The 26,224-nt window shown below is 34.1% G+C and overlaps 2 protein-coding genes across 3 annotated transcripts in view; one reads left to right on the plus strand and one right to left on the minus strand.

Moving 5' to 3' along the window:
* The first annotated feature begins 1,426 nt into the window (after positions 1-1,426).
* On the plus strand, positions 1,427-2,545 carry LOC148226822 (ankyrin repeat domain-containing protein 49-like). Its single transcript, XM_088202407.1, has 3 exons — positions 1,427-1,632; positions 1,703-2,008; positions 2,076-2,545. Exons 1-3 carry the CDS (start codon positions 1,464-1,466, stop codon positions 2,300-2,302), a joined length of 702 nt encoding a protein of 233 aa, XP_088058533.1. The 5' UTR covers positions 1,427-1,463; the 3' UTR covers positions 2,303-2,545.
* A 4,325-nt stretch (positions 2,546-6,870) lies between these two features.
* The window catches only part of sn (fascin domain-containing protein singed), a 51,114-nt gene continuing 31,760 nt past the window's right edge, over positions 6,871-26,224 (minus strand). For both annotated transcript variants that reach the window (XM_088201600.1, XM_088201601.1), the window contains exons 4-10: positions 23,110-23,257; positions 22,795-23,037; positions 21,526-21,697; positions 9,668-9,824; positions 9,431-9,592; positions 9,224-9,360; positions 6,871-8,606 (exon numbers count right to left, since the gene is read on the minus strand). In XM_088201600.1, coding sequence (XP_088057726.1) covers positions 8,404-8,606; positions 9,224-9,360; positions 9,431-9,592; positions 9,668-9,824; positions 21,526-21,697; positions 22,795-23,037; positions 23,110-23,257 — 1,222 coding nt within the window. In that variant the 3' untranslated portion in view covers positions 6,871-8,403. The remainder of the gene's footprint in view (positions 8,607-9,223; positions 9,361-9,430; positions 9,593-9,667; positions 9,825-21,525; positions 21,698-22,794; positions 23,038-23,109; positions 23,258-26,224) is intronic.

The raw sequence follows: 26,224 nt of genomic DNA on the forward strand, positions 1-26,224 counted from the left end.
CCAGCCTTTTTCTCGCAGTCGTTGTAGATCGCCTGTCTCTCCAAGGCTAGGAGATTTAACGGTGGCGTGTCACACAGAGCGAGCACGGCGTACTCGGACACGGTCCTGTTCGCGGAGGCTACGCGCAGCAGGCTTCTTTTCCTTGCGAGGCTGAGTCTGGCCTTCTCTATGGTCATAGCCTGCGTCCAGATCGGGGCGCCATAGAGAAGGACCGAATAGACAACCTTGTTGCACAGTCGTCGCCGGTTGTGCCTTGGCCCTTCGACGTTTGGCATCAGCCTGGCGAGATCCTTCGCTACGCGCCCTGCCTTCGCCGCCACCGCCGCCTCGGTGTGTCTGACGAAGCGCAGCTTGTCGTTTATCGTCTATCTGCACACCCAGGTAGCGGATTTCTCTTTTGAAAGGCACTTCGAAGCCGTCGATCGCTACCCTGGGCGGTTGTAACCTGCGCCTCTGCGTAAATAATACTGCTTCGGTCTTTTCCGCCGCGAGTGCGAGCCCGACTCGGTCTATCCAGCTCTGGATCGCCTGCAGCGCCTCTTCTACAACCTGCTGCAGCTGCGTCGGGCGCTTGGCTGCTGCGGGCGCTTGGCTGTCCCGGCGGGACCCGGCGGAGCTCCCTTCTTCTTAGGGAGCAGCACAAGCCGCTGCTGCTAAAATTTTATGATTTTAGCAGCACAAACACCATAGCTAATATAAAAAAAAACCTTTGTTCGTACGAAACGAGAATCACTCAAAATAGAAATCCACAAAAAAATCGCTATGAACAAAAGAGATGATAGTAGCATTTTATCAAAATCTTGGTTTCCGGTCTTAAAGTCATTACGAAAAATAAAATCACAAAAAAATGTCACCGGCCTAATTGCCCCACTATTAGACAAAAACATTAACACAGACACAAATGACTCATCCAAGACAAATGGACAATTAATTAATATAATTAATAATAAGTAGTAACTCTCTCTGTACTAACTGCATGTTGTAATTGACGGAAAGATTATGGTAAATGTCATCGTTCTACTAAGCTTACAATAAGCGTTTGAAATATGGTAAGGCCTGTGCATCATTCAAATAAGCAAAATTGCAGCATATGTTGCGAGGAAAATGATCATGTGATTCACGAGAGACCATTATATGCCCAAAAAGTGCTATGTTTGGTGCGTATTGTGTTGAGACGGCGTCATTGGGCCTTACTTTTTTTAAAACGATCTGTAACCGATTATTTTTGGCACGAAATCGACGGTGCAATTTGCCACACATCAGATGCAACTTTGGCGACGGGAGGTGACAGGTAGGTGGCAATTATACACAGATTGAGCCACTGCAGTTGTATTTTTTATTGAATATTATTACAGTACGTCACCCCAGTGTTACCACAATGAAAATATATATGTATATAAATAGGAAAAGTTCCCAGGTTGCATTATTTCACTGGCAACACTGGAGACCTGTCAGACGTCAAAATGTCAGACTCCGACTCTGACGCGATCGAAGACGCGCTGTCCGCGAAAAACATGAGACGGATAAACGACGAGATCAAACGTCGCAAAAAGGACCCAGCCACTCGAGGAATGTTCGTCTCGGGATGGGACGACGACACGGAGGGCATCGAAGAAGAGAAGAATCCTCACGGTACACTGTGGTCTGTACGGAAGAAGACACTTGCGTACGGACCGGTTTTACAGACTGGTTTACCTTTCAGAGAGTCCCGAAAAGGAAATACTATGGGCCGCCGAGAACGGCCAACTGGAATTAGCCAGGAAACTTTTGCACGACGACCCCCGACTTGTCGACGTTCGAGACAAAGATCGATACACGCCGTTGCACAGGGCTTGCTACAACGACCACTTGAACGCCGTGAATCTGCTCTTGTCCTACGGCGCTTCCGCGAGCGCTAAGACCGTATACGGCTGGGAACCCTTGCACTCGGCGTGCCACTGGAACCATCCTTCGTGCGTAGCTCGGTTACTGGCCGCCGGCGCGGACGTCAACGCTCACAGTAACGGAGGTAATCTACGTCGACTAAATAATTCCTAATATTTATTTATTTGGCCATTGTCCTTTTCCGCTTTCAGAGCAGACTCCGTTGCACATCGCCACCTCTGTCAGTCACTGCGGAAGGATGTTACAACTTTTGCTCGCTCATCCCGACGTCCAACCGTTCGTCAAGAACAAAAGCGGCGACTCGCCTAGGGATTTGGCTAGAAGAACGGGAATTTACGACTATCTATTCGATATGGCCGATCCGGCTATAAATTATATTAAATCTAAGCCATTTACGGTCAATCCGTTCATTAGATAATTTACCTAAATTAAAATTAAATTAAATTACTTACTATGTATGTTTAACATGAGATGCTATTTTTGCTTCATTATCAGATTATCGAATTTTTCACTATTTAACATTTCACACAATTTTATTGGTATTTCAAAAAGTTGTATAAAAATATTATAATTCTCATCATTCACTACTGTCTAATTAAAGTTTTCTTTGAAAGTTAATAAAATGTATGGATGTTTTCAAATTAAATATTTTAAAATTAAATTCGTAAAAAATTTTCATTTTTTTCTATAATTTAACGTTTTGAAAAACACACTTTAATTTATTGAAATAAAATTTAAAATATCTTGACATTTCAACCATTGTTAAATATTATTATATGTAGATTGAGAAAAATCTGTTGAAAAATTTAGTTAAATCATTCAAACAATGCCATAAAATAACATTAGGATACAATTGGACTAATTTTATGGCTACTCCAGATGTTCTACCTAACATTTCCGATGCTTTAATGACAGGCGTAAATCTGTACCAATTGAATAAGTCAATCAGATATAAGGAATACCTACGAGTAAGTATTAACCACCAGACTGAAAGTCAGGGAATCGGTGACATCTATTAAATATTAAATATTAATAATTATAAATTATTATGTGCTGAGGCTGGCTTTTTTATAATAGTGCATTTTTTATAAATAAAAATTCAAGTGCACAACCTCAGAACTACCTCTACTAATATAATAATTTTACCTTGTTTGTAAATCAAGTAACATGCTTGTAAAGATAACATATATTTTGATCTTTTCTTTGTAAGGACTTATTCAAAACACAACAACACGTACAAATGTATCTTAGGAAAGCAAGTGAACTTAAAAAATGTTCATTAACTAAATAAGCTATTAAATCTATATCGATGCTAACTTTCGTGAGAATTTATTTTCCGTGTGTAAAAATTCTCTTTGGGCCCTTTCCAGCTCGTCCAAAAAAAAAATTATTTTCTGTGTTAAAGAACAATTTTTTTCAAATTATTATAAATATATATAGTATGTATAATTTAAAAAAAAAATATTCATTTCACCATAATAATGACTAATGGTGTTTAAGATATTTTGAATACCTAATTTTCAGATAGAAGTTATGAGATAAAATTTAATATAATTAAAATTGGTGAACAACGCCTGTCATTTCGAAAAGTATTTACTGAGCACAAATACAAAAAAGTGAATATATGACATTTTTAATTTTCAAAATATGAACAAGTCGAGTGGTTGACAACCTGTCAAGCTATTAACACAGTCCAACACTACAGAAGTGTCCTGGAAAAATGTGAATTATGGAACTCTGATAACGTAATTAAGGCAGGAGGCATTTTAATTTTTTACAAGATTTGCAAAGAATTAAATTTTTTTTTATGATAACTGATGTATTATATACATCATTCTACAATATAAATCTTTTTAAAAAAATTTACGACCTTTTATAAACGTAACTGAAAAAAATTATGAATATGAACGTGGACCGCTTAGAAATTATTCAGTTATTAATTAATACAGTTGATAGTACACGTATTGAAATTAAATGCCAATTTTCTTCGCTCTCCAAACTAGAATACTTTCACCTCTTTGCGAATGAAAAATATGCGTATTACAAATACAATTTTTCAAATAATTTAATTAATAAACTAATTGATTTTTATGCTTAGTGAGCTTAGTGTTGTTTATTTATGCTCAGGATTTTCAGTGAATCCTGTTCATGAATTAGTAAAATAATCTACACAAATGAAATAAACTAATATTAACTATTCCAAGCAGTACTGTTTCAGCATAACCTTCATTTTCTACTCTCAATAGGACCAGGAAAGATTATGTAGTCTTAGGCCCTCCACACACGGAGCAACTGTTTTACAAATTCGTTGCATGCTAGTCACTCACACAACCAGTTTGCAATCAAATTAAAACCGCACACGAGTGCAACTGATTCTGGATCATTCATTGTTTTTCGCAGAATCTCAAGTAGTAGTTGAGATGAAAAAGGGAATATTGGTTTCATCCCTATATATATAATACAGAGAAATATCAAGTCAAATCTGTTTGTAGCAGCAGAACAACTGAATCAAACAGACAGAAAGTTTATATCATTCTATAGAATGTTCAAAGATTCTTACCTGGAATTGTTGAGGATGCGTACTCCTTCCATAAAGAAGATGGACACAAATATGAGGAAATGTGTGACTGCAGAAAAAAGAATATTAATAACTGTGAGATAAGATTTTTATTATTTTGATCCAAATACAAAATTACAAAACTCTCCTTCGAACTCGGTTTTACACCTCGCCTCCAGTCTAAGCAACCATCTCCAGGACACGCGCTCGAGACAAATACCGACGATTACTAGAAGGGTTTAGCTACCGTCAACACTACGTCACAAATACTGAAAGGTTTCATAAGGGCCACTTTATACAGTTCGCTGTACAAACGTCCTACTAAAAATCATCGACCGGCACTGCCGAAAACGTCATTTTGAAACGTAAACGACAATCTACGACTTGACCACTTGACTCATTTCTTGAACTTTTTGTGAAGACACGTGCAACCATGCAACGCAACTGTTTTGTGACTAGGAAAAACGATTTGAAATCGGTTTGGTTTTAGTCGACTCGTGTGCAGACCCACACTCCCGTTACCAAATAGTTGCAAAACAGTTGCTCCGAAGCTACTGTGAAAACTCCTGAGGATGCTGGGACAATCTCCGGCGAAATATAGAGGAATTTATTCAAAAATTATTTTTATATATATATATACATAAATATTTTAAATCTCGGGATTCATCGCGATTTATGCTTACTTGTATTCTATATTTCGGCCGTGATTTTCCGGCCATGATCACGAATTGTTTGCGACTGCGACTGCCGAGATTTAAAAAATAATTATATTCGCGAAAATCTAAAAATTCATATATATATATATATATATATATATATATATATATATATATATATATATATATATATATATATATATATATATATATATATATATATATATATATATATATATATATATATATATATATATATATGTGTGTTAGTCACAGAGAGAGTGTTTAACATTTTTTTTATTAATTTATTTGATATTCTTTTTTATCTATTAATATTTATAGAAAAACGTTAAATAAATAATTTTAGATTATTTTTGTTTTTACCAAATCGTAAAATAAACTAAAAAATTAGAATATAAAAAAAGATAATTCGCTTTTTATTGAAAATTGTAATATTTCTGTTAATTTTTATTTTTTAATGTAAATTCTTTTGTTAATTGTGATTATGTAGCGCGTGTGGTTTTTGAGAGAGAGAATAAGTGCTGCCAGTTGTTAAAACCCACTCGCTTCTCAAGTTGAGCGGTGGTGTGGCAGCACTGAGAACTGTCAGAATGTCGCCACAGACCCCGTTGCCAGAATTTTTTTTTAAATTCTATATATGTAAAGAAAATTCTATATATACTTAATTAGCCTATACATGGACACAAACTTATAATCTACACATACTTAAAACTAACAAAAATATGCATAATAAGAATTGAGTCTAAAAAGAATAAGAAAATGTGGTGAATAATTGTTTGTAGGTGAGATTAATTATCCAAGAATCTTGCTGGTATATTAATTTATTTAAAGTTTTTTCCTTATTCTATTGAGGAAACCCGCTACATTTGTATTTTTTCAGATTTATATATGATTATATTACTATACAAATTCACACTGTACTTCTTAAATTATCTCTATTTCTAGTATTCAATTTCTGTACATCTTTATTTATTATTTAATACTTAAATGCAATAGGAAATGATTTTGATGAAATAATAATTGTTTTTCACTTAAATTGACCGATACTCTGATATCAGAAGTACGTAGCAATATCGGTAAGGATAGGTATCATATTTTTAAAACTTAGTGTAATATCCAAGTGCAGACAAACTATGGAGCAATATGTATTTTGGACATGACCAAATCAAAGTTATAAAACTATAATTAGTTTTAAAATTTTCATTAACTTAAGTTTGGGTTAGAACAGCAAATGGACGTTTTGCAACTTGTTTTTTAATGCAGCATATAATTTTAATATATTTTTGCCAGTAGAAATATATGATATATCAACTGATTATTCAAAATATATCTTTACTGAAAAATAAATAATAATCCCTGGTAAAAATATCATATATAATATACATATCTACTGGTGGAAATGTAACTGTGAATTGACATATTTTCAAAAATATTTTCTTTTGAGAAATAACCCAAGAACTTCTGGTTTACAATCCGGGACATTATATCCAAAGTTGACCAGCCAATTGTTGTTCTTTTAATGTTTCGATTTCATTAATATTCCTAGTATTTCATTAAATGACATGCATTTTTCTGGCCAAATTCCCCCCTCCTACATGACACCGACTATTCGCCACTAGTGTTTACAAAATAAAGATATGCACCATAGTAATCTCTAGTTACGGCACTGCTCTTCATATAATGATCCCAAAGATAATTTAAAATTAGATTAGTACTTTGTGTCACGTATTAATTGTTCATTAAAACACAAACTTGAATTGTATTATATAATTTTATTATAAATAGTTTACAAATTGATAATTTATTGTACAAGAAGAACAAAAAATATATAGCGGTAATTATATAAACGATAAGGCTAGAGAAAATATAAAGATATGCACGTTATATAATTTATATAAAAATCACCTTAATATTGCTAAGTTTCTCCATTTATATCGTTCACTTCTTGCGTCATTTTTACAATGACAAAGCATAAATGTGGCATGAAAAACGCGTTACGTGAAACTTTATAACGTTAAAATTAAAACCTTTCATTCGCACGTTACGGCGTACGCCATAACAATAAAAAGCTAAACATATATTTTTAGCAACTCAAAACTCTCACCCCGTTTCATACGTTTGAATCAATAAATACAAAATGGTATAATATATATATGCATCTTTTTATACTACTACATATAGTAGATGCGTTGTACAAATTTACGTACACACATTTGGAACTACTTTATTGCATATAACACGTATATATTTAATTACAATATACGGTATTTAAGAGTAATGTATATGATCGATTTAATTCCATCGGGCATCCTCTTATTTAAAATTTTCATCGTATCGTTGGAGTTCATGGACGTTACGAAGATAATCAGTTAGCTATTATGCAAATTTTATAACTATATATCTATCATGTAAGTCTAAAAATAATTTATAATTATAAAAAAGTACAAAATGCTTACAAAATTTCATATTATTTATATATGTATGTGTGTATATATATATATATATACATACATATATATACGGACTGTTGTAAAAATATCTAAATCATCAATGTGGGCAGTGAAATTCGTGTATTTGATATAATCGTATCGGTTTTATAAATGCAATACGGCACAATAACGCACCGTGTAAATATATTATAGATAAAATATACAATTTTTAGCATGATAAATTAGTATACTTATAGAGTCAAACGTTAAAAATTGATTTTGACACTTAAATGAGGTATACGTGAATTCATCGATTAAAAAAGTTACAATTTCACGATTCATAAATATATGTATAATAATATAATAAGTCGACTACTTAAGTGAATAAAAAAATCTACGAAAGCTAAAACTGCTGGGCTTTCGCAGGTCTTATTGAAAAACGGCCACGTCTTAACAAATCTCTAAGACAAACGATACGTCTTATACATATAACATTTATAACATTTCACAAAATGTCTAAAAAACGATCATCACTTCTCATAGAAGAAAAAACATCTCCTATTCGACAAAATCGTAATACATCGGAAGAAGTTCGACGAGTACAGTTATAATTTCTTATAAATCCCATCTTAGCTCAGTAAACATTGCACTAAAAGTATTAAATCTACGTTTCTTACACGTCACGTCGAGTAATCGCAATAAAGATTGGTGTTCATTTTGAAAAGCGTCGATTAAGAAAATAATAATATATACGAGGAACATAACTATAACATAGGTTATTTGATTCATAGAAACAAAGCCCGACATTATTTTGAAGTTGAATAAATATCAATCCACAACTCGACGGCATATAAATCTAGTATTCCCAGTGGGTGGCTTGCTCGATGGATCTGTCTCCCAGTTTGAAGTTTCCGTTTTTGGTTGCAGCTAAATACTCTCCGGACGCGGCTTTGATGGCGATCCTGGTGGGTTCGCGCAGTTCCAAGTGGAAGCCGGCTGGATTTTCCGAGTCGCATGTGACACCTTCGCCGTCCACGTGCCAATACTTTCCGTTTTGTCCTGAAATGACGCAAAAATCATTACATAAGCAAATTTTATAAAGACAGAATATATCGAAACATTGCTTTCTCTCTTCGATATTAAAGTTTAAAATAAATATATGGTATCGGAATACATACAAACTGCATACCGTATATTTTAGTGAAATTGGTACACCCGGTAAAACGGTAGTTGCAAATATATCTAAATTATAATTTAGGAAAAAAAGATAATGCTGAAGTATAATTTTATTAACATATCACCGACGAGGTCCGTGGCAACTATTTTATTGACATATTTATACATAACAAATATTTAAGAGAAAGAGATTATTAAGAAAGTCAATAAATTAAATGCAATATACTTTCAAATAGATTTTGGCGTACAGTCAAAAATTGTCTTCCCGTCTTCTAGAGAAAATCTTAGAGGCGTATTTGGCCGCTTAAAACAATTTCTTTAGTCTTAATTGTCATTTTACTTAAAATTCAGATTTAATAGACTCAGGAGAGCTTACTGATTGACGGGTGAAAAAAACTGTCGCTACTTTACTTTCCTTGCAGTGTGAATTTTTTTATATTTTACTAGTGCATTTTTTAAAGAAATTTCAATAAATTGTAAGTCGACATACAATAACATACCTTTGAAATACACGATACCCTTCGGTCCCCTTTCTACCTGGATGGTCTCGTACGTGGCTTTGTTGCACTCCAACTTCGGGCTGGTGGACGATTTGAACCCTACGAATCCTTGTTCGCATTTGAGTACCAATATTGGCCTGGAAATAAACCGTCACGTCAATCAAGAAATTAATATTCATATAAACGAATAAACAAGATTAGCCTCACCTGTTGATCAAATAGAAGTAATATTTGCAGTTATCGTCTACGACGTCGACGTTAGCGTAAAGATGGCCGGAGCGTTTGGTCGTTAAGTATTTGCCATTGTTGGCACGGAATGAAACCGATCCGTCGCCCTGCCACTCCAAGTCGAAGAGCGCGTTCGACGATCTTTTCAATCGATATAATAAACGACATTAAAAATACGTCGACATCATTGACTATATTTTAGAATAAAATATATACTTTTTGTCTCCGGAAGCTTGAATTCCACCGCCGGTCTCTAGTGTCCAGTAGCGATCTTGCATCGTGCGAACGTACCAGCGCTTGGTGCTCCAGTCGAACTCCAACTGGAAGGTCTCGTGATCCGAAATTTCGTCTTGGTTTGCCGTTACGTCCACGCCTGAAATAAAGAAATATTTAATTAGCTCAAATGCTTATATTTTAGTTAAGAAATACTGATTTAGATATTGATTAGTCGAACATCTTTTAATTTTGCTTTGCGAAAACTACGTATACCGCCCATAATCGTCGTGTTAAAATAAGTCCTGCAAGACCCTTAAAATGATTCATAAAACTAACGGATTTTTTTCTCTCGAATATACTAAGAATCGGAGTGGCCTTTGGTCTTCTTTAACACAACTATCTCCGTGCCGAGAACACTTAACGGGATAAACAACGCAAATAATGAAAAAATGTACATATAAACCCACCATATTCTCCCTTTTTACCTCTATGGTATTATATATTTATTACAAATTTGATTATGTCACGATTGCTTTCATACAAAATAAATTTATTTAACATTTCATACACATAGTACTTACATATATTACATTATATGTCAGATCATACATTTATTTATTGTATTGTTGTTACAACTAGGTAAACACAATCATCAAACTGAAATCAAAGTCTGTAAATCGGTGACATCTATTTTAATAATTATGAACTATTATTACAGCTTACAATCAATAGATTTCATTATGCACGATCTAGTTCAAATTTATTTTAATTAATCGTCACAATATAATGATGAAAATTATAATTATAAATTAATAACACAATAGAAGAGCCAATTGCGTCGTATCTCGAACGCATCTCTAAAATGTGTTCACGCCTTAAGAGAAAACACAAGGCGTTTTCATTGGTGGTTAAAATTTTGATAATAAAAAATAAATTATTTCACCCAATTGTTTTTTTTACTATGTGTCCTGTTAATTTTGCGATCGATTTATGAGCAATTTTCGTTGTGAGAAGTTACCTTGTGACCAATGATCGTGTGAGCAATAATCCGCGTGACCAATTGCCATGTGAACAAGAACACCGAACCAATATATTCGAATAATTCATACATTTTTTTATGGATTTTATATAATTGCACTGAACATTTGATAATATGCACTTTGTACACACAAAAATACATTTTAATACTCTATACTAAAAAGTTGATAGTACATATGCACTTTTTACATTCAAACTTCAATATTTTGCACTTTGAAACAGATCTTTTTGACATATCTATCTACATATTTAACTGTTATCTAATGTTTTAGTTTTTTAAAAAGGATCAGAGGTTCTCAACATTTTATTTAATTACTCTATGTATACCAGCAGTTGAACATCAGTGGGATCATTCAGTGCAAGGTATTCATTTAAAGTGACATATTTTGTTTTAAGTTCAATATATTTGCCGAATGTTGAAGAATTTACTTTTCGTGCAGTATATTTGTTATTAGTGAAAATGATTAAAAAAGTGCATTTAAATACAAGCCATTCATTTTTAACTAATAAAATATACGGAGTTCTTTTTGTAATACCGGTAATATCGAAAGTTGATTTTGCCCAATACCGGTATTACTGGTATCAGTACTACCGGTATTGCAAACCTAGCTGTGTACATTCACTAAATAAATACTTTTGTGGGGACCACACATTTAGGCACATTTAGAAGGGCGATTGTCTCATTGTTAATGACCGTGACCAGAAACGTTCATTCGTTGACAATGAGACAAACATCATGGTACAAGAAGGATTTCTTTTGACCACACAACACGGGTCGTTAAGAGTATCCTTTTTGTGACAAAATGATACGGACGCAATCAATCACCACAATGCAAACCCTTTCCTTAGAATTCGAAAGTCTGGAGCCAAGCAACTGGCTTTCGAAATACACATCCGATTTCTCGAATTCTAAGAAGGCACTGCAGCGATTGGTTAGGAGATCGATGTACAATCGTGATTGACCAGCCAGCGTGCATCTCCCTAAAGGATATAAGCCCGGACTCCGACGAGGAGCAGACAGACGGTCAAGAGACGGCCCAAGGTAGACGGCCCACGGAGACGGCTGAGGCACGAGACAAGAGACGTCACCAGCAGACCCAGCGACGCGGACAACCAGAGAGCCAAGATCTACCAGCAGCCATCCGGAGGGACCAGCCGCGCGCCCTCACCGACAGACCTGCAGATCACACCTGACACTCGCCGCACGCAGCCACAGAGCCCTGAGACATCATCACCTGCACACCTTCATCGCAAGACACGTCACGCCGTAATCGTCCATAGTCAAAATTGTAATTATAACTTAATAAGCAATCTAATAGGATTCACCGGAGAGTCTCATTGGCCGCGAGGTCAACCACCCCTAGGGCTACGCCCCCTAAACTTTTTTTAAATAAAAAAATAAACATATTTCATCATATTATTGATCAGGGTTATTATTATTTCGTTCTATGAATGATCCGCCACCGATTCGTACTGTTGTGTTTTTTGTTCCGTAAGGTTAAATATTTTCGTTCGCGGGCCATAAAAGGGATAAGATGCATAAGCTCGTTAAAATCCCTTTCGATTCTATATTTGAACACGTAACCAACGATTCTCCCGATTCTTTTCTTTTATGCGGTACGTTCGCGTCTATTTCGAGACCGGGCGAAATTTTGCCATCCCATGCTTTTAAATCGGAGAACAGTCTGAGAATTTTTGGCGGGTGAAATTATACTTACCAGTTTAATTCCTTTATTTTATCCATCGCCACCTTACTAACACGTGGTCGTGCAATGTCGTGTTGTAAAACCACTTGAGTTCTATTGATAATTGAATGATTCTTCGCTACCCCACCAAATACACAAAAGTACTTATTTTGCAGTCAGTCCGGGTCACGTCGTTGGTTTTGCTACCTGCTTCTTTGATAACAATTGTTTTTTACGTCTACGGTTGTCATATAGTACTCATTTATCGTCTTCGGTCACCAGATGGTATTTTTCTTCAAGGTCTAGGAGTTATCGGCAAGTGCACACACGTGCTGCTTTGTTCTCGTCGCGTCGCTCAGCTCCTGCGGGATCTATACGCCAAGCCTCCAATTTTTCCCGATTTTTTAATAGGATCATGAATGATAGATTCGGATAATCTGAGCTTCTTTGCCAGCTGATGCATAGCTTGGGTTGGATTATTTTCAATTTCTGTAGTCGATACGTCTTCATCCAATTTTGCAAGTCTTCCACGTCCATGACTGCTTTTAATATCGATATCTCCCATCTGATTTTTTAAACCATCATCACGTCCCCCAATACATCACAATTGTATTTTATTGCAGTAGTTGCAGATATTTAAAAAAAAATTAAAATAGCATGCAATTTCGGTATAAATTTTGCCATCGCGAATCGGTGGTTTTTATTTTTGTTTTATTTTTGTTAAAATGGATGCCCCGAATGTTGATGAACCGAAAAATAACAAAACACACGTTGACACAACGACAGGCAGAGCGCGATTAATCATCCAAACGGAACATTACAAAAAAACGACATTAATTTCCGATATATCACATGTAAATAAATAATGAAGTATGTAAATGTATATATTACAACTGGTGAAAATTTATTTTGACTTAAAATATGGACTCAAAATATATCTTCACTAAAAAATACACATTCAATGTAACATTTGTTAATAATCGCATGTAAATAAACAATGATAATTATGTAAATGTATATATTACCACGTATGGAAAAGTTGAAAGCATATAATTTTACTAGCACTTGCCAGATAAATTATATTTTCACTGGTAAAAATGTATTTCGATGTTTCAAAATAATATTTTCGAGATTCGAAACTGCTATTTTTATTTTTTGAGAGATAACCCGAGAATTTCGTCGTTTGCTCGGATTTTTTTTTAAATTGATTCAGAGGATTTCATTAAATGACCTTCATTTTTCTGGCCAAAATCAAGAGGGGGGGGGGCAAATGTCCCCGACTGCCCTCCCCAAATGTCGTCCCTGAGGCGTTCGCGCTCTGATTCTCGCAGATAATGAGAGACGATCTCGACTCGTCTCCTTCCGCTAGAAAATCACTGACGATGACTGCATAACAGAGGCGTTAGCCTCTTTGCCAACCCGTCTGCGTCCGAATTCATTAACGAGATGTTCATAAATTACACGTGGAACGATTTTACGTCACGTGGCCCGAGACCGTGCTGCCGCTCCCGAGATTCGCGACAAGAAAATTGGTGAAAAAAGCGAAATGCAATTACGAAAGATATCCAATTATGTAGATCGGATTCAAGCCGCTGATGCAAGTTATTGTTATGTGGAATGAGACTTGATAAGCAGTTAACGTACGTTTGAAGAGATTGAGACATTAATTCGTCTTTAACCTTTTTAATGCCGCGCGAGCATTTTGTCGTTCGATGCGGTCACGACGCTAGTGCCGCTCGATACTTTTCGAGGCGGAAGCGTTATGATCTAAGGCTGCACGGCAGCAGTAGGTGTAGGAAACCTGTACGCTTGCGAGGGTAGTATGAATAGTGACACTTATATTCCAATGTTGGAATACACTTTAATGGATTCATACTGGAAAATATTTCCATGCACATACCATGCTACCATCCGATTCCAGCAAGACACGTGCCAAGAAAAAGCAGATGTTGGTTTGCGTCAAAAGATTTTACGCTTTTAGAAAGGTCTACACAATCACCAAACCTAAATCATATAGATAAGTTATAGGCAAAATTAAATTAAAAGGTTGTCCAACACAATTGCAAATCCAAAATTGAGCTACGAGAAAATATGCAGATGGAATGTAGAAAATTGTCTCCGTCCACCTGCAAGTCATTAGTATGCCAAAAAGAGTTGCAGCTTTAATTTAAGCTAAGGGTGGTCCTATTAAATATTAAAAATAATTTTAAAATAAACACTTTAAACAACCTTGATCAGTTTTTGTATTTATATATATAACACATTTATTGGGGTACCCCATTATTATGACCAAGTCTGAAAATATAATTTAACTGATAGGCGCTAAAGAAATCAATAACCGACAATTTTAACGATCATACGATATTTATTTTATCAAAAAATATAAATAGATCTCGTGGAAATGCTTAATTACATTATATTTACACCATAGTACGTGTCGTGCGTAAATGTGAAGACCCAGTTTTTCCACTCATTATCTTCCGTCAGTTGTCGCAATCTTCAATACTCATCTGATCGAATGATAAAGGAACGCACTCGCGCCCTCTGGAACGGTTCAAGTGTCGTAAAACGCGCCGTTAAAAACGCCGACTTTATGGCTTTATACTCCGCTGGAATTTTCAAAGAGTGTAATGAACTTTCTTTCGTAGACGCCTGTCCCGAGTGTCTTCCGATTTGGAAGCGACGGCGCAAGTGCGCTATGTGCGTCACTTTTTTACGAGACGTATCTAGAAATCGGAATTCTTCTCGAGAGAAGACAAGAAAATCGCGCTAGCCGATATATTATAATCAGCAGAGGATATTCATCGATCAATATGTTTTCATTCCAGAATGTTGCGAGCTCTAAAAAAAGGGTACTAGTCGTTTAGTGACAGGCCAACGCCGGGCTCTTACACGTATACGAGCATTCATTTAATGAAGCAGTTTGGCGCATGCGCAATAGTCGTCGTTCGACCGAAAGGTCTTTTGATTTAAAAGGAATTAAAAAATATATTTTTTTAACTTGTATTGGTACATATGTATGTAAAAATTATTTTATCTGCGGATCGTATAAGATGAAAATTAAAATCATAAAATTTGTTTTGTTGCATTTCAGTTTTCGTTCCGGTTCAATAAAAAAAATAACTGCTTTTTCGGTTCAACGCCGAGTAATTTGTTTTTAAATGCTTTTATTTGTATTAAAAAAATATTTTCTCCCATAATTTAGAGCATTTTATGTAAATTATAATAGTTTATTAAATTAGAGATATAATTTATTAAACGAAACGTATGTGAATTGAACAAAGTCGTAGTTACCTTTAATTATTAAAATATATTTCAATACATTTTCATTTAAACTATTTTTATTGTATCGTAGAATAAACTTTCAACACTAACTTGTGTTGTTGGAGCTCCTAAAACCACCATTGCAATTTTATGTATTTTTACTTCCCTCTAAAATATTTTTTTTCTGTCCAATCTTTGTTATTCACTATGAATTCAATGTCCACATCTATAAAAATAAGGTATTAACGAGTCTCTATCGCCAATTTTTACTTCTTAAAAAATCATCTAAATCGTCTATTTTTTCATTGGACGTTTCACTAGATGATTGTTCATTTGTGATTGCTTGTTACAGCCCTGGCGACATTAAAAAGTTAGCACATAATTTTAGCTATTATATGAATGCTATAGAGTGGTACTAATTTTAAACGTTTCTCCATAGATTGCTCTATATACTTAAAGTTTTTTAACATAAATGTGATTTTTTGTGAGAGCTTCGTACGGTTTCCGTGGCACACAAACGGTTAAATTAATTTTGTTCTGTACTTTATTATTATTAAGGGCTAAATTTATTCTTAAAAATATTTATTCATTTTATTTGTTTATATACAATTATATTTTCATTGAAAATCAACAATTCCAAACTTCCTCGTATTACTAAAAGAATCTGTTTTGGTGTTTATATGGGGTATTCATGTTCTGACTAAGGCCCACTCGCATGTTTAAATTTTAAAACGTGTAATGTAGCATAGCGTTATTTTGCTACATAAAAGCGGCAGCGAGTAAGCGCTCTTCAGAACAATGAACACCCCATGAATCTACTCAAAAACTTTAATTTATAATTGTAAATAAATATATTTTAGAATAAGTTTGACCACCTATAATAGGAAAGTAACTTTTTAACTATCACATTTAAAACAAATTTTAATACTTGTTTATTATAACGGCGCCACGCGCAAATTTCTATTTGTCCATTTTCTATTCAAATCCAAACCTAACCTAAACAAATTAACCGTTATATTGTACAGCAAACGTGCCGTCGCCGTCGGTAATCTAACGTTGATATTAACACTTTTTTAACAATAATACGACTTACACTATGTAAAAATACAATGAAGCATATCTTAACCCTTTGGACGCGTTAATCAAAAATTAATATAAAATTTTTTTTTTTTTAAATTCAAATTTTACTTTGGTTCTGTGTTTAAATGTTCTGATTTTTTAATTTTTATTTATTTAAAATGATATTTTATGTTTATTCACAAAAAAAAGTTTTTTCTTAAAAACATTTTTTTTTACTGATTTTTGCGTAGAGATAAAAAAATCAACTGAGCGACTGTAGTCGACTATCGCGTCCAAAGGGTTAACCAAATAAAATAGCGCAAAAAACAATTGTAGCTTCTTAGAAGTCAAAAATTCACGTCAAAAGCAATAAAATCGTACCATCGCCGTCGTTGTGAAAAATCGCTCGGTTAATTGGCTTTAATATTAAGACTTTTTATAACAATATTACGACTTACATAAGTTAAAATCGAATGAAGGAAACATAACTAAACCAAATTTTAACCAATAGCAGAGAGCAAAAAACAATTATGCTTTCTCATAAGTCAAAAATTCACGTCAAAAGTAGCCGTCGCAGTCGCAGTTATTTGATATGAATTTTATTGCTCTTGGCGTGAATTTTTGACTTCTGAGAAGTGATAATTATTTTTGCGCCCTCCTATTAACCAAAATTCAGTTTGAAATACTTCAACTAATACTCTAATAACAGAAATCCGTAGTAATATCGGTAAGGATAGCAAAAAGCATAGTGTAATATCCATGTGTCTGTACTTTTTCTTTTGCTTATTTAATTTTGAGCTATACATATTTGAGACGTAATGAAAGTTCTAAGTCTATAATTAGTTTTAGAACTTCATCATGTCAAGCTTGGTTTGATTAATTCGCGTAGGTTAAGTTTGGGTTTGAACACCAAATGTACGTTTCGCAACTGTCTAATTGAGTTTCATAGACAATTAGAGCAGCATATAATTTCACTAGCGCCTATCAGTTAAATTATATTTTAGCTAGTAGAACTATATATCTACTGGTGAAAATGTATTTGAATTTCACTAGTGAAAATATAATTTTACACAAAAAATACACATTAACAATGTAAATGAATAGCAGTCAATGCAATGAATCTACTCAAAAAATATCATTATAGAATAAAATTTTCCACCGATAACGGGAAAGTAACTAATTAATTATTATATTTAAACAAATATGCAAATCCAAACCTAACCTAAACCAATTAACCGCTATATTCGTTTAGGTTTGAGCAGCAATAGGACGTTTCGCAACCGTTGAATTTGAGCGTGGCGCCGAGATAATTCACAAGTACATTGGTGCTCAAAACCTGCATTTTTTATTATTTTATAAATACTTAATTTTTTGTAAATATTTTTTTTTAATTAGAAATAAAACAAATTATATGCTTTTATTTTTTATCTTATGACACCCACAGATTCAAACCACTGATAAAATATTTTTTTATATGTACTTGTATCATATTTCACACGGCGAAAAAATACACGTCACTCGAATGTTAACACAACTTTCGCGCGTGCACTGAATTGCTTCAGTGTATGTGTGTAAATGAGGTATTGGCTTGTCACTAATCGACCAGTACCAAAAAAGGTCGTCTGGGTTTTTTTGTTCGTTTAAGAATCTGAGGTGACACCTTTTTTTAGTCCCCGACAGCGCTGCTTGTGCTTATACAAAGTTCTGACACCGTGTTAAATATAATTAAATAGCACCCCAGCGAAGGCCCATACTGCTCGCCCCTCGGACCGGCCCAGCGCATTGGATCTTAGCAGATATTGCGCACGTGTTACGTTCCGCTGCTTCCGACCTCGCGTAGGGTTTCGCGTTTGTACACCGATAACGAACGTTTACAAACACGAGGGATAGTAAACACCCAGCGACATCTGCGAGCACTCAGTCGAGTGTTTAGGTTAAATGAAGACGTTCAAGTAGACGTGCGAGTTTCGAATGACACTTTTTTCGATTACGGCCTCACAGAAAAAACAGCGTGCGTTCAAATGTCGAGGCTCGCATGTGGAAAAGGTCATTTATGAGTCTGGTTCGTTTGGTTCATATCGTAACACAGCTGCGCCTTTTGACATTTCTGTTTTGAGCTGACTATCCACTATTTTCCTGAAATAATTTGACTACATTATGCCATCGAACGCCATGTCACTCTTTCTACAAAAGCTTCACACTTCGTCGAAAACATGGGAGACATTGTGTCATTTTTTAATTTCGTGATAACGTTCCTTACGTATCGAAGAGTAACATAGTAAAGTCAGTTAAAGGCTAAACATATTACGTTCCGCTATTTTTGAATGAACGTTTTGACAAAATGTAACATTTTTTCAAGCTACCAAAATAATTATAAATGTATTTATTACGTTCGCACGATATTTTTACAAGCTTAAAATATATTATTTTAAACCCTCGAAAGCGCGTGAACGGACTGACCGCGAACTTTCGTTAACTCGCGATAACAGACCGTAGTGTGTTAATATAAATAATGTTTTTTAGAGGTTTGTTTTTCGAATCGGCAACATTTTTTTTGACAGCTGATTTATACTCAGTTTAGTTTACCATTTCACTATGAATAAAATTACGCCATAACAACGCATGCAAATTTATTTTAAAATCATGATTTAGTGAAACGTACCGTGCGCTACGTCCATTTTACGGTCGACATAAACGTCCATCCGAGCAAGTAATTCGAATGACCATGGATCGTTTTTGCACAACGCGCACTCTAATTGATAATACGCATCCGCAGAGACGTCGTACAGTGCGCACTGAAGAATTTGTCTCTACTGTGGAGCCTAGTTTTGAGTTGGACCGGAATAAGTCGGTTTGCCATCATGCACAGCAATTAAAGCTGTGTCCATCTATATCTCAAGTTTGTTGAATTGGTAATTTTGGAGATAGCAATGTTTTGAGCATCTGTACTTCGATTAAATGTACAAGATACCATAGTTAAATCATTTGCACCCAAAATTGGAGTTAATAAATTTACACTTTAAGCCATCGATAAGTGTCTACGATCAGAATTTATGTTGTAAAAAAATTTCGCTTTGCGCAATAATCACCGAACTGTCCTAGAAATACACTACGCTTACGTCTATAAATAGTGCATGCCTTCATATAGGAGCAACGCATATGTAACTACTTTTTTCAAGTTCAACAATCTGCACGATCGTGATCTTCAAATCGCTCGACTGACCTACGGAGAGGACCTCGTCTTTTTGTACCCGCCGTCTGGCGTCTGTCTCGATCTTTTCGATAATTACCTTTAAATGTAACTTAAAACACAAAACCATATGCTCCGACATTGCAAACTTCAATTTTGACAGCTGGCAATTAAACAATAAAGAAGCAGCGATAGCAGTCCTCCGTAAAGGAACAGGTAGATTTCAAGGAACATTGTAATCACTTAATAAATTTAAAAAATATGTTTATTATATAGGATGAGAAGGTTATATACAAAAAAAATCTACAATAATATTATATTGTACCAATGCAAATATTGTGCAAAATATTAATTTGCTTAATTACGATGTTAGAAAAATACAAAATAGAGGAATGAGAGTAGTGGTTTAACTAAAAATAAATTAATTAGTTGTAGAAATTTGATTATAAGATTTTAATGGTTGGATATATATGTAATTTGAAATAAAGATGTACATATATACTAGAAATATAGACAATTTAAGGATAGTTAAGTATAAGAATTATGGAATTATGTATGAAGGTAATAAACACCTTCGAGCATTAAGAAATAAATTATAATAATAAGTATTTTTTTTATTTTCTGTTAGTTATGTATGTAATTATGTAAAAATAAATATAATTATTGGTATAAAAATAATACTAGAAATAAAGATAAACGAAGGATAGATAGGTATAGGAAAACGAGTACGGCTAGGGTAAAATTGTACAAAGGTTTAAATTTGTATTATATAATAATATTCATAGGACAGTCCGCAAAAATAAAAATGTAGCGGTTTTCTCAATGGAATAAAGAAACACCTTCACGCATTAAGAATAAAATTAAAATATTATATTATGTGTTTATATTATATTTAATATGTATGTTTTGCTTAAATTTGTTTAGTGTATAAACAATTAGCTATATTAGCTAATTAAATTAATAATATAAATAATATTGTTATAAAAAGCCTTAATATGAACGCTAGAGAACCGAGCGTTTTTTGCGATTTTATTGGTTCGATGATTATTGCGCAAACAAAAATTTCGCACAGCGGAACTTCTGATCATAGATGGTAAATATGGACATATGTGTATTTTTAGGAATACGTTAATATATATGTATGTATAAAAATAATATCTGTGTATATCAAAGATGCTTTACAAATATTGTACAATTAAATTACTAATTAATATTACACAAATATTTACTTAAAAAATAGAGAAAAATATAAAGCAGTTTGAATCAAAAGTAAACTATATTTGACAATCAATGTTCAGAATTTTTGTGTGTGCAATAATCCAATCACTGAATTAATTTCTTTTGACGTGGATTTTATACTGGGACACTCCCTTGAATTTGGCCAGAAAAGTGCATGTCATTTAATGAGAAATACTATGAATCTTAATGAAATCTAAACATTAAAAACTTTCGTCCCTTCTGGATGTCCCTGACACGTGTGCATTTTTGCGGTAATAATTCGTATTCCTATACGACCGAATAAGGATGTGGAAGAATCGAAATAAAGAACGCGTCGCAAAAGGCAATCTAGAATTCATCGTAGCACACGGGCACTTCCGACGGTTGTAAAAAAATATTCATACCTTGCTTGACGGACACGTATCTGGAGTTGAGAGCTGCGATGAACGAAGCTTGCGGCAAAGAGTCCTCCAAGGAGAAGAGCTCGTCCTTGGTGACCGTCTGAGAGCGCGTTTTAAGCACGGCCTTCGAGCCGATCGGCGACAGGTAAGCGCCATCCGAGTCTCTCAGAGCGAGCTAAAACGTATTAATTTATTAATTGTAAATCTTCCCTTGCAACGTGACAGGCGTTAGCATGATGCGTTACAGCGCGCTGTAAACGCAAACGATGCATACGAGTGAGCGAAAAAAATATATTAGCAGTATAAAACACATGTATATTATAGACCATAATTACAACTTACAATCGATAGACATCACTATCCGCGACATTGTTTTAATATTTCAATATAATATTCATCACTAATCCGAACTATAAGTATATAATAATCAGTAATTTCGATCTCTAAGACACGATAAAAATTGAAAAACACTATAGTTCATATGCGATTCGAACCCGTGTCTTTCTGACGTTAATCGTTGACTAGTTTATTTATTATTATACGTATTCCTTTTTTATAAATCAACCGTTTTACTTCATATTTTTTCGAATTAATCAAAAGTTAACCGCAGAATAAATAACAATAATTAGGTTTAATTTTAATTTTTAGCAATGTGTTGAAAATATGCTTTTTTTAGTAAAAACCAAAAAAAAATGATATCGCGTGGACCGCAAGCGACCGCTAAAAAGTGGTTCACGTGAGGTTAGTTCCGCCGGCAATGCGACCACGCAATAACCACAGTTTCGTAGTTATGCTGCGATGCATGTATGCATGCAGTTGTATGTCACTACGCATTTCTTTATACTACTAAACGCAATCAAATTATTCTCGAGGAATTTCAGTTTTGGGTTCCGGAATGCTTTGACAATTACGATCGCGTCAACTTCTAACGCCGACTTGCCTATAGCTGTCGCCATCCGGCTCCTTAAATACGCTGTCAGTGTACATTGAGCTGGTCCGATTCGTAGCACTAAATTTTATTTTTATGATTTATTGATCTTTCTTACTTTGTTATTTTTTTACCTTTGTGACGCATTTCAGTAACCTGTGCTAGGTCACGATGGTCTTAATTTAAATAAATAAATAATAATACAACTACAAGTTGGTTTTGTATTCCGCAAAGCTCTTCCTCAACAAACCGCACGATGACTGATCTTAATCTACGCGTCGACGAATTACGTTGAGAATATGATTAAATAATAACGATAAATGGATAAAAAGCACTTGAATTACCTGTCCGGAGTGATATTCGGCGCTGAATAAGCAGTCGCTGCCGCATTTCTCGTTCAGTTTTCCACCGCTGCTCAAATATTTATTATTGCAAGTATGCAGCGCGTATTTTCCACCCTCGTCCGGGCGGAATTCCAGAGTGAACAGGGTGTCTTCGCCCCACGGCACGTTGGCGTCCACGTGGATCTCGTCCAAGGACTCCGACAGATGAGCGAAACGCTTGCGGCCCACGGAACGTAGATTGACCTGGAAAAACGCAAAAACGAAACCTCGACTATAGAAACCCGAGAAAAGCTACATTCGCAGTCTCGATCGTACTTGCGGCCGAGCAGCGAGGTGCACGTGCCAGAACTCGGCATCTCCCGGCGCCTTGGCAGTGCAGGTCAGTTTGTCGGAGCTGGAGCCCAAGAAATATCCTCGGGTTACATTCTTGAGCGCCCATCTTCCGGTGCCGTCTTCGGCGACGCTGCAAAAAAGAGATCGGTCAATCGATAAAAAATACTTTCTAATGAGCGGAATTAAATCGAAACGACCCTCGGGCAAAATCGGCGGTTAGTAATTTGAACAAATCGGACGACACGCTACCGGTCAATTTCGGTGTCATCGAGTAGAAGAAAGCGAAACGAGTACAGTAATGAGACATTGAGATTACAATCTTCAGTATATAATGAAAAAGTAATCGCAACGAAGACGCAGAGCAGATGCCCGGTTTTAAAACGACCTTTACAAGTCCAAAGGCATGTATGTCATGCCCAAAATGGTTTTATCATTGCAGTCCAAATGCATCTATGTCATGCCCAATATATTTTCTATTTTATGAAGGTATTTTAAATGATTTGATGCTAATATTGTCAGTATTTTATTTCATTAGTTACTCCGAGATACTTCCATCAATAAATTAAGGTAAAAAGATTTGGATATTCAAATTGTCAAATTATTAAAACTCGTCGTAAAATCTGTTAATCCTTCGATGGATTTTGGAAACAATTTTTTGACCAGTCTGTGCCAACCGCTCGAAAACTAGACATGTTATTCGTGGTTCTCAATTTAAAAAGTTTTGTTTTTACATTTACGTAAAAGTTCTTTAAGTAAATTAAATTACTGTTTTTAATTCAATTCAATAACAATAAATTCCACGCGATTAAAAATACGTTGTGAACCATTGGTGTTGTCTGAATTATAATAGTGAGCAATTAACTACACACTATTTACAAGGATAGAGCGAAATTTTAGTTCTTTTGTCATTGCATTTTTTTTGTTCAGGGTACCCTAAATAAATGATATATAAATAATAGGGAAGAAGCCAATGTTTGTGTTTAAATACACTGAAGCGCAGTAGATTCAATAAGAAAAAAATTTTGTCCGGTAAAGGTTGAGTCGGAATTCAATTAAATCGAAGATCTCGAGAGCGACGAGTCTCCGTGTCAAGTTCGCACGGTCCCACACATTATTCGCGGACCTAATTGAAATATTCAACCGGAGGAAGAAGGCATTATGCCACATTACGTGTAATGACCTAACAAATTTACACTCGTTTTGTAACGCGGCAAAACTCTCGACGTTTCGAAAAGGTCATGACATTTTTATTTATATATATTGTAAACTTTTATTTTTATCTTTTATTTGAACCTTCGTATTACGTCACAGCTGGGTAAGTCAATCAAGTTATAATGTGTATTATAATTCATAATCAATAGATTTCACTTTGCAGCTACGGTCGGTTTTTAATAAATAAATAAAAGTCGGCTGTCGTGGCTCGAACCCGTAGCTTTTGGGTTACCAGTCTAGACCTTACAGACATTAAAATAACAACCCAATGTATGTAACTATTTATAATTATTATCGTACCCGTGCCGGTTAAATAATTTAAATCAGTATCTATAGAAGAAATTCCCAACGTGATTTGTAAATTAAAAAATAAACCAGTACTGCTGAATTAAATGTAAATATAAACAAAGAAACATGTGAAATTTTCAGTTAAAAGTGAAACAGTTTTAAGATGGTTTGATAGTTATTTAAAAAAGGGAAAACAAAAGGTTAAAGTAAATTATGCTTATACCAAAGAGAAAATAATATCTTACGGTATACCACAGGGGTCCAAATTAGGACCATTGTTGTTTATAATATATTAATGCTATAAATAATAATTTAGAAAAATGTGAAATACAATCGTTAGCAGACGACACTTTTATTGAATATGTAATAATACTAAATAAGTTGTAGATAACCTAAAATATAATTTATTTGGTAGGTGTTAGTAAAATTATATGATTTAAATTTTTGCATACGTAGTAATATATACATTTACATACTTATCATTATGTATCTACATACAGTGAAAATGTATCTTTTAGTTAAATTATATTTTCACTAATAAAGTAACATATGTTTGTAGACGACACGATGTTTATAATAAATAATGAATTAAATATAACATAAAGATGGTTAAAAATAATGTACTAATAATAATATAACGCTACTTTAGAAATAGTTAATAATATTTGTAGTAAAAAAATTAAATTTTAAGGAACGTTGTAATTACATAATCAAAAAAAATTGTAGAAAAATATGTATATTGTCTAGGATGATAAATATGTTAAGTATACATATACACAAAAAAATAATTATCTACAAAAGTATTATATTGCCCCACTGGCATTATTGTGCAAAAATATTATATACATATGCTTAATAAATTAGATGAAACGATGTTGAACAAATTACAAAATAGGGGGCAATGAAAGTACATAGTTTTAAATAAAAATATATTTACTAGTTGTAGACGCATGATTGAAATATTGAAATGGTTGGATATTCAAGAAATATTGGAGATGAATGTTTTAGTATTTATTTATAAAACATATTATTTTCTAAGTATTTAATAATTAATAATGATGTACATAGATTCATTACTAGAAATAGAGATAATTAAAGGATAGTTAGGTCTAAGAAGACGGGTATATTCTACGGTGGTGTGAATTTGTATAATAATATTCTTAGGACAATCCGCAAAAATGATTATATTAATATACAAATATATATAATAGATTAAAATTAAAATTCTTTAATATATTTTTGTATTTTTTTAGCTAATAAATATAACACATATGAATTTTTTATAAGATCAAGCGGGCTAACAAACATAGTTAAGATATTAAAATTTATCCCAAGCGGAATTTCTCGTTTAGCGGAAAAAATCCAATAAACGGGAATATTATTTTTTTATTACAAATCTGAACACCATAACTTGTCAGGATTCCCCAATGCGTCATGATGGCCATTATAAAAGTAAAGATTTAAAAAACAGCAATTATTGTGCACATCTAAAATAGATGAGCACCATTCCACATTTTTTTTCAGATCCTCATAGCTACCACCGAGAACAACTTTGTATTCGTGTAAGAGGAGCGTTCTCAAGCGCTGGCGTTTTGGC

The sequence above is a fragment of the Plectrocnemia conspersa genome, unplaced genomic scaffold (assembly GCF_051122295.1).
Source record: "Plectrocnemia conspersa isolate PC_06_02 unplaced genomic scaffold, ASM5112229v1 ptg000013l, whole genome shotgun sequence".
NCBI lineage: Eukaryota > Metazoa > Arthropoda > Insecta > Trichoptera > Polycentropodidae > Plectrocnemia > Plectrocnemia conspersa.